Here is a 9,769-nt window from a genome sequence, read left to right as displayed (position 1 = left end):
GGTAGGTGGCTAGAATTCCAAAGGTCAGTGAACTTTGAAAAGAAGATGATGGAAGGCTCACCTGTTTGGATGTTGAAATTATTCAGTGAGAGGTTAAGAAATTGGAAAGAAAAGGAAAGCTATAAGGCATCAGCTGTGTTAGATAACCTTCTCTGGATTCCCAAATCTCTCATGCCACCTGTAATAAGCAGGTAAACATTTTAATTTGGAAAGAGCAGTAATGGAGCTAGGTGTAGGACATTATGGAATGTCATTCAAAGACGTCAAGCATGTAAAATATTTAATGTTGTGTATGGCACAGAGCCAGTGCTTTATGAATGATGGCCCTCATCATCACCACCAATATCACCACCATCACCACCATCATCACCATCAACATCATCACCACTGTCACCACCGTAATCTACATGATCATCACCATCATCATCATGTGTGTCTTTTTCCTTCATTAGACTGAATCCTCCCTGAGTTCAGGAACCATGTCTTATTTTTTCCTGCACCCCTCAGTCTCTTCAAAGAGCCTGCCATATAAAAAGCATTCAACATATGTTTTTGTTTTTGCTTTTGTTTTTTAGCTCTTTATTGCAGTATAATTCCTTTACACTCTTGTGCCACTTTTTGCTTTACAACAAAGTGAATCAGCTCTATTTATATATATATATCCACTCCCTCCCACAACTCCTTCCCACCCTCCCTATCCCTTTCCAAGTTTGCTTTTACTGAAGAAATGGAGACATAATCCAAGAAGTTGGCCCCTGGGCCTCAGTCAGCTGAGGAGTCACACTGAGTCTGTCTTCTTCCTCCAAGAAAATTCCCGCACATCAGTAGAGCCTTGAAGAATGGTGTCCAGTACAGTCCAGCCAGCCTTTATTGGGAGTTCACGTAGAGTCCTTACTACCAAGAATTCACGCCATGAAGAAAATCCTCAATGACACTTCCCAAGTCAGCTGTGTCATCTGATTGCCAAAGGGACCCAGTACAAAACCAGGAGTGTGTTGCTCACAGCCATATCCTCAGCTCCAGGAACCAAGTCAGTTCTATTACAATAGATAAATTAAAATAAATATTTGCTGATTGATCAAACAAGAGGCTATTCCCCAATACCCAATATTATGAGCCCTGTTTCAGGGGCACAGGGAATAGAGAACCACAGCCCCATAGGCTCCAAGTACTTCATGCTCACATGAGGGCATCATGAGATTGCTGATTGTAGGGCAGAAGAAGGTAGGGGCTGTTGACTCAGACTCTTTACCTGGGCAGGAGAATCTCAAACCATTGCCCACATGTACCCCTGCTTCCCAGCCCAGCTCCTTAAATGCACACTTCTTCCTCCCACCCTTCATCCATCCCTCCTCCCACTCTGTGCTCTGCACTTCACAACTCTGATTCAAGAATCCACCTCTTCGTAAGATGTGACTTTGGGCAAGTAACTTAACCTGCCTCAATTTCCATTTCTTCCTCCCTAAAATCATCATGATAATTTTATCCACCTCAGGGCATATCATGAGGATCAAACTAATGGGCAAAAAGGCACTTTGCACAAGACTGTTTACAGAGCCTTCCATGAATTCACTCTTTCAGCTCATATTTATTGAGCACTTATGACGTATTAGAGACCTAATAGAATTTCCAATAGAAAAAAATCTGCTCAAACGGAGTTTACATTGTAGAGGGAGGTCAGCAATAAGCAAGATGAATAAGTGAAATACAAACTAAGGCACATGGTTCAATGGCAAAATGCATCAGCCTAATAAAGTGTACATGTGTAATTTTAACCAGGATATGCAGGGAACACATCCCTGAAAAGGTGATGTTGGAGCAAAAACCAGTATTCTACTGTTCTTATATCTTGGAAATATTTTAATATTTGATTTGAGTTATAAAAGTCATTTCCTTGTACACCAGTGTTCATTTTTTGTTCTTTTTTTTATTGAGGTATATTTTATTTACAATATAAGTTTTGGGTGTATAGCATAGTATTCACAATTTTTGAAGGTCATACTCCATTTACTGTTACTACAGAATATTGGCTGTATTCCTTGTGCTGTACAGTATATACTGTGGCTTATTTAGTCTGTGCATAGTGATGTGTGCTTCTTAATCCCCTGCCCCTGTTTTCCCCCTCCCCCTTCATGCGCCCCACTTGTGGCCACTGGTTTATTCTCTATGTCTGAGAGTCTGTTTCTTTTTTCTTATATCCACCAGTTTGTTTTAATTTTTAGATTTCACATATAAGAGAAATCATACAGTAAAAAGTCACTCCATTGTGAATTGATGAAAATAGTCTGTTCTCTCTGAACTAGAATACTGAGGACCATCCAATGGACTTGACCCTGAAGTCAAGTTCTGAAAATCCATATATACCCACAGAGTCTGCCTGTACCGCCAGCCAATCCACCTCTCCCACTATTGCTTTTATTGTGCCTGGGACTGTCTCCAGATTTCACCTTCAATAGTAAGAGCAGAAGTTGTGGCAAAGTCTTTGGACTGATTTTGTTGGTAGTTGGGTGTGACCCAGATCCCTGTTCACAACTCCAAATGCTTGAGATTCACATGGTCTTGAAAAACTGTGCCATCACACCCTTTATAAACAAAGAAATTCCACCTCAAATGTTGAGGAAATGCTCATGGGAAAGGACAATGGAAGTCAGACCCATGGAGAAAAGAACACCATGGCTAAGGGGACTGGGGAAGGCATATGCATATCTGGCATCCGAGATGCTCCCATGGGTGCAAGACAAGCAGAAAAGAAGTTCATTTCTATTTTGGCTTCATCACTCATGGGAACTGAACTAATCAGAGAACAGAGCAACGATAGAACAATTAATTTCATGAGCATTTGTGAGAATTCAACCTCTGAAGCCACAGAAATGGTAAATATGCCCCTTACTCCTCTCACTACAGCTGCACTGTCTGGAGGAGGGAGTTCAACTGTGACCTTTCAGAGCACAGATGCCTGATGCCACCTCCCTGCATTTCCTTGGAGCAGAGCTGAACATCCATCACGCAGGAAATAAAGGAACCAGGGAACTAGAAGCTCAGCAATGACAGTAGAGTACCTGCTATGTGAAACAGGTATGGAGGCAGGCAGACCTCTCAGAGTATGAACTTTGGTGGCACAAGTGGGCATATTGTGGTGGTGAGAGTCAGTTTACTAAAACATTCTAGACAATTCAATTCCAGAGGCTCTCGCAATCTCTCTTCCTGTCAGCTTCCTTCTTCTCTTCTGAAACCAAATACCAGGGAGCTCTCACCTTCCTTATGGAATCTGATCTCTCAGCTCCCAACAACTTCCCTGACTTTCTTATCCAACCATCTTTCAGAAGCCAAATGCCTCAATTCTCCATCAGATTCTCTTATATTCTTTTATCTATCAACTCCTATTCATTCCCTCATTCAACAAGAAACATTCCCTGAGATTCTGCCTATTTAACACTTACAAGTCTACTCATACACCTTGTGATATTAAGTTACTTAATGTTTCTGTGTCTCAGTTTTCATACTTGTAACGTGAGGGTAATAGTAGTATCCACTTCATAAAGTTAACCTGAAAATTAAATTAAAGGAGATAATGCACAGGAAGTTTTCTAATTGTCTCCATCAACCAGAGAGCATCTATACATGTTAATTATTACCGTTGTATTACTGTAAACTTATATTCACTTGCTAAGTCAAAACAATAAGGATAATGATAAAATGAGCTAAAGCCTATAAAACAGCACAAATACTTGACACATGGAGGTCGTCAAGTAACTTGGGCTTATTTATTGGGTATTGGCAAGTTTCCAGGCCCTGTCCCAAGAGATTTATATTTTTGTTAACATGTGGAATGATTGTGATCTATTTTCTGAGAGATTTAAATGTACATATGAACACTGCAGGACGGGGTTTCTCTTGCACCCACTTTTTATGTTAATTCTTATTTTTGAATAATTTTGGATACAGGAAAGTTACAAAGATAGTACTGAGAGTTTCCATAGTGATGAAAATGTTTCAAAACTGAATAGAAGCCATGGTTGCAGAATATCCTGAGTGCCACAGAATGTCACTCTAAAATGATTACTGGTTTTTACGTATTTGTTTTATATCAACAGCCTCACGAAAATCGTATTTAGTCAAAGGAGGTTTTCAGCCTCCAACTCATTATCATCATTTTCAAACAACGAAGAATTGCCTTTTTATACTTACATCTCTTGCATGTTTTTCTTGATTACTTGCATTGACAGGAGCTTCCTGGGTGTTGACAGTAATAGTGATGTGACACTTTCTTGTCTTCTTTAATACTTAAAGGGGAATTCTTCTATTGATCCTGTCCTGAAGTCACACGAAGGCATTTTTTTGGAGGTAAGTCTTGCTGTTTACTTAATTCCTTCCTTAATTATTGATCTCTTATCCTCCATCCTGAATCAACTTTGCACACTTGTATTTTCCCAGAAGTGAATTCATTTCATAGAGATTTTCCAGTATTTGACATGGAATTTTAATTAATATTTTCTTGCAAAGTTGAACATTTCCTTATGTCTAAATTTGTTTTTCTCATTCCTAATTTTAGACATTTCTATTCTCTTTCTTTTTATCCCATTCATTAGGCTTCTGTCTAATTGTGCCTGTATGCTTGCTTTTGCCCAAGAATTAGCTCTGGAATGCCTCAGTTCTAGAAATTTTCTTCTTCTTAATTCATCAACTCTGCTTCTGTCTTAAATTTCTGCTTTACCTAGGTTTGTTACTTGGAACTTTCGCTAACAACGTCTTCCAAATCTTTGTGTCTATAATTTGAGGATAGACTACATGTGTGTTCATTTGTAGTTTTCGAAAGATAGAAGAAAATGAATCTAAAAATCAAGATTCGTATTATCAAGCAAAGATGATTCCTCTTCACATTTGTAGACCATTGTAGACTAAATGATCTTGTAGATCATTTTCCTTGGATTTGTGAAAGGTAACGTATAAAAAAATCTGTACACTGATTTAATTTCTCCAGTCCAGAAAAGCAGGTCAATTATCATCTCATAGCAATATCTGAAATGCTATTTCTCTTTCCATGCTATTTTTCTTTCATTTCCAATGAAATTTGCATTGTTAATCTTTTTTTAAAAAAGGGCTTCTTAATTTCCTCAGTGACAATGGTATCTTATTTTACTTTCACCCTCATAGACTAATACTAGGAAAAAACTCTCAAACATTTATTACGCTTTGTATACATTTTATGAATTTTTAATATCCTATGCCTTAATGTTTCTATGATTTATAATTAAGGCTTTATAGGTTAAAGAGATTCACTTTTATAAGTCAGACAGATTATTTTTTGCATTCCAACTTTCTGCATGGCACGTTTTCTCATTAATAATTTTTCATCTTATGCTCCAATTATTGATCTGTTCTTCCCTTATTTCTATCAAAGACTTTATATTCAGAGAGAACATCTACTTTTAAAGATTACATATATTCACATATATATTATCTATGTATTTTATTTTTCTTCTTCCAATAGCTTATACAATCCCTGACTCCACAGGTAACATTTGAAACTTATTAGGGAATATGGAGATGGGCTTTAACATTATTTTTTCTAAATTGTTAATCAATTGGGAAACACTTATTTGTACCTTTAAAAGACCCTCTAATATATCTAGGAATAAAAAATGCAAATTAAGTTGATAAAAATGCATACAGATATATCCTATATTATGATAAACATCATGTTAAATTACAAAACTCTAGAATTATTCCCTTGAAAGAAAGGAAAAATAATAAGAATTCCAACTCAACCAACATAAATTTGAACAGCTTTGGGGAATTTCAAACCAATGCAATAAGACCTAAAGATAAACAGGAGTTGTAAATTAATATTATTTGGAGAAAGTATGTAAATATTAGAAAAATATCTTAAGATTAATAAGAAAATACAGAAAATGCACACACTGCCTTATAAGTATGGAAAAAACTACAGTTTTCCTAATATAATAGCAATATCAGAGATATAATATGGAAGAATATCATTACTAAAGACTGTAAACATAAAATACATTAAATGCCATGTAGAAATCCTGCCATTTGTGGCACCTTGGATGAACCTGGAGGATATTATTATAAGTGAAATAAGCCAGACAGAAAAGAACAAATACTGTATGGTTCCACTTACATGAGACATCTAAAATCATCAACCTCATAGAAGCAGAGAATAGAATGTTGGTTCCAGGAGATGGAAGGGAAGGGAAATAAGGAAATTCGTAGTGGATGAAGTTTCTGTTATGCAAGATGAATAAATTCTAGAGATCTGGTATACAATAGAGTCGGTATAATTAATAATACAATATTGAACAATTTACAGTATGTGAGGAGGATAGATGGCACACAAATTTACAGGATAGATTACCACACACACACAAAAGAAAAAACACAAAAGCATACAGGGAAATTTTTGGAGGTGATATATATGTTTATTAACTTGATGGTGGTGATGGTATTGGGGTGAATGCCTATGTCCAAACTTACCAAGATATGTATATCAAATACATGCAATTTTTTGTAAATCAGTTACACTTCAATAAAGCTAAAAATAAAAAATGAACTTAGGTGAAGACAGACAACATTTAGAAACTCTAGGACCTATACTTAGAAATTCAATTTTGGTCAAATTTATATAGAAACAGTGATAATGTAAATGGCGATTAATGATGATATGAGTTACTATTTTTTAGCAGAAGGAGCACTCAAGGTCCAGAACATCTAAGACACAGAAATGACAGAAAGGCAGCACAATGAAAGAATCTCTCAATGTTTGGAAGATCTCTCTAGAGTGAGGGAATTTCCCATTCCCATAAGCACTGAGCAGAAAATACAAGAGCAGTCATCAGCGATGCTGGGAAAGGATGATTATTTAGGGATGCAGGCAAGCACCAGGGCAGTGCTCCTCAAACTTGTGTGTGTGAGAATTCCCGGGAGGGCCTCCTGAAGCCCAAGGTGCTGGCTTCACACCCAGAGTATCAAATTCAGCAGGTCAGACGAGCCTAAAAAATGTGCATTTCTAACAGGTTGCCAAGGGATGCTGATTTTCAGGGACTACAATTTGAGAATTACTGAACTTAGATACAATTCTTCCAGGTAGCAAAAGTAATCACGTGTGTCATCAAACAAGGCCAATCATTAGCCAAAGTGAATGGCTTCATGAATTCCCTGGATTTGGTTAAAGAAGATTTCTGTCACTCTGGGGAATATTATTTTGGAGTAAATTTTGTATTGTGTTTTTCCTCCTTCTTGGCACACCCAGCATCCTCATGGAAAGAGGAAACCAAACAAGAGTTAGAAACTTTCTCCTCCTGGGATTCACAGAGGACCCAGACATGCAGCCTTTCCTCTTTGGGCTCTTTCTGTCCATGTACCTGGTCACATTCACTGGGAACCTGATCATCATCCTGGCCATCATCTCAGACTCCCATCTGCATACACCCATGTATTTCTTCCTCTCCAACCTGTCCTTCGTTGACTTCTGTTTCACCTCCACCACCATCCCAAAGATGCTGCTAAACCTCCAGACACAGAACAAGGTTATCACCTACACAGGCTGTCTCACCCAGGTATTTTTTTTCATTGTGTTTGGATGCCTAGACAGTTTACTGCTGACCGTGATGGGCTATGACCGCTTCGTGGCCATCTGTCACCCCCTGCGCTACACGGTCATCATGAACCCCCAGCTCTGTGGACTGTTGACTCTGGGGTCCTGGTGCATCAGTGTTATGGGCTCCCTATTTGAGACCTTGATCCTCTTGAGGCTCTCTTTCTGCAGAAACGTGAATATTGCACACTTTTTTTGTGACCTTCCTGAAGTTCTGAAGCTCGCCTGTACGAACACTTTTATCAATAACATAGTGGTGTATTTTGTGACTGTTTTCCTGGGAGTTTTCCCTCTCTCTGGGATTCTCTTTTCTTATTCTCAGATTTTCTCTTCCATCCTGAGAATTTCATCAGCCAGGGGCAAGTACAAAGCCTTTTCCACCTGTGGGTCTCACCTCTCGGTAGTTTCCTTGTTCTATGGCACAGGCCTTGGGGTCTACCTTAGTTCTATAGCCACTTCATCCTCCAGGACAAGTCTGGTGGCCTCAGTGATGTACACCATGGTCACCCCCATGCTGAACCCCTTCATCTACAGTCTGAGGAACAAGGACATGAAGGGAGCCCTGGCGAGACTCCTCAGCAGGGCACCATCTCTCAATGACAGGTCCTTTATATGACTCTCATAAGTAAGTAGGCCCAACTCCAATTTGACTGGTGTCTTTATAAGAAAAGGAGATTAGGACACACACACACACGGAAGACCACCTGAAGACACGGAGAAGATGGCCTTCTACAAGCCAAGGAGAGAGGGGCCTCAGAAGAAATTAACCCTGCTGGCACCTTGATCTCAGACTTCTAACCTCCAAAACAAAAATAAATTTCTGTTGTTTAAGCCAGGGGTCCCCAACCCTGTGAGGCCTGTTAGGGACCAGACTCCACAGCAGGAGGTGAGTGGTGGGCGAGCAAGTGAAGCTTCATCTGTATTTAGAGCCACTCCCCATCACTCGCATTACCACCTGAGCTCTGCCTCCTGTCAGCACTATGGTGAGTTGTATAATCATTTCATTATACATTACAATGTAATAATAATAGAAATAAAGTGAACAATAAATGTAATGCCCTCACATCATCCCTAAACCATCCTCCCTCCCCGATTTGTGGACAAATTGTCTTCCACAAAACCGGTCCCTGGTGCCATAAAGTTTGGGGACCACTGGTTTAAGCCACCCAGTCTCTGGTACTTTGTCACTTTAGCCCTAGAAAACTAATATACCCTGCTTCCAAAGGAGCCATCTGGGGACAGAGAACACTGACCATGGGATGGAAGGATGGGCTAGAAGCTGAAATTCTGGCTTAAAGCTGGGATCTCAAGAAAAGTTACCTATGGTCAAAAGTAGAGTAGCACGTTTTATAAGTGGAGGAGCCTTTTGCCTTGGGATGGACTATATCCAAACTTTGACTATACTTGTCTGCATGGTGACTGCAAATACATTAAAGACTTCTGGAGCTCTTCTCCCAAGTTCTCTCAATGGCTTATGCTCAAGGGTTCCCTTAGGATCCTAAGGAATGCAGGGTGGAGCATCTCAAAATATACCCATGCCTTACTATCCTTTCCTTCTTTGGAGAGATAAGCGCTCAAATGAAGCTTAATTTGATTTAGAAAAAATTAATGTCATGTTTCTTGGACAAAAGGATCCTGGAATTGAGTTTTATTTATAGCAGCTAGAATCATGTTACCTTCTGTTTACTTTTGTTTTCCCCACACCTGTAAGTAAGGTCTCATGTAATGTCCCACCTGGTTCATTAGGCTGCAAGAAAACAATGCTAAAAGTCCAATGTCCGCTCTTGTGTAGTAAGGGGACACAGAGCCCACTGAGCCCAGCATGGGGATGTCCAGGCTACTTAGTCCCAGGAGTCAAGAGTCAGGGCTACAAATCTCAATTACTCATCCCCATGGCAGATGCTTCCCCTATTCCCAACCATGGGGTGTATAAAATAAAGGGTTAACTCAAAGGATAAATGGTGCTCAAAGCCTGTACATCCCAAAGAAACGAATGGCCTAGACTGACTCCTGAAAGATTACCTCTAAGCCCCTGAAATATTCTGCCTGATGAAAGTGTCTTTGTTTTCCTGGAGCCTTAATCCATGGCAGGTAGATTATGCTGACAGTGTAGTTGATGGTGAATGCCTGATTTTGTTTACCTGGGGCCCTGAG

At 39.3% G+C, this 9,769-nt stretch overlaps 1 protein-coding gene across 1 annotated transcript; it reads left to right on the top strand.

The window, feature by feature from the left end:
• The first annotated feature begins 7,220 nt into the window (after positions 1–7,220).
• Positions 7,221–8,231, top strand: LOC130836285 (olfactory receptor 7C2-like). Its single transcript, XM_057708345.1, has one exon. It carries the CDS (start codon positions 7,278–7,280, stop codon positions 8,229–8,231), a length of 954 nt encoding a protein of 317 aa, XP_057564328.1. The 5' UTR covers positions 7,221–7,277.
• The last annotated feature ends 1,538 nt before the right edge of the window (positions 8,232–9,769 follow it).

Source organism: Hippopotamus amphibius, chromosome 15 (genome assembly GCF_030028045.1).
Source record: "Hippopotamus amphibius kiboko isolate mHipAmp2 chromosome 15, mHipAmp2.hap2, whole genome shotgun sequence".
NCBI classification, from domain to species: domain Eukaryota; kingdom Metazoa; phylum Chordata; class Mammalia; order Artiodactyla; family Hippopotamidae; genus Hippopotamus; species Hippopotamus amphibius.
This window is presented reverse-complemented; position numbering and strand designations above follow the sequence as displayed.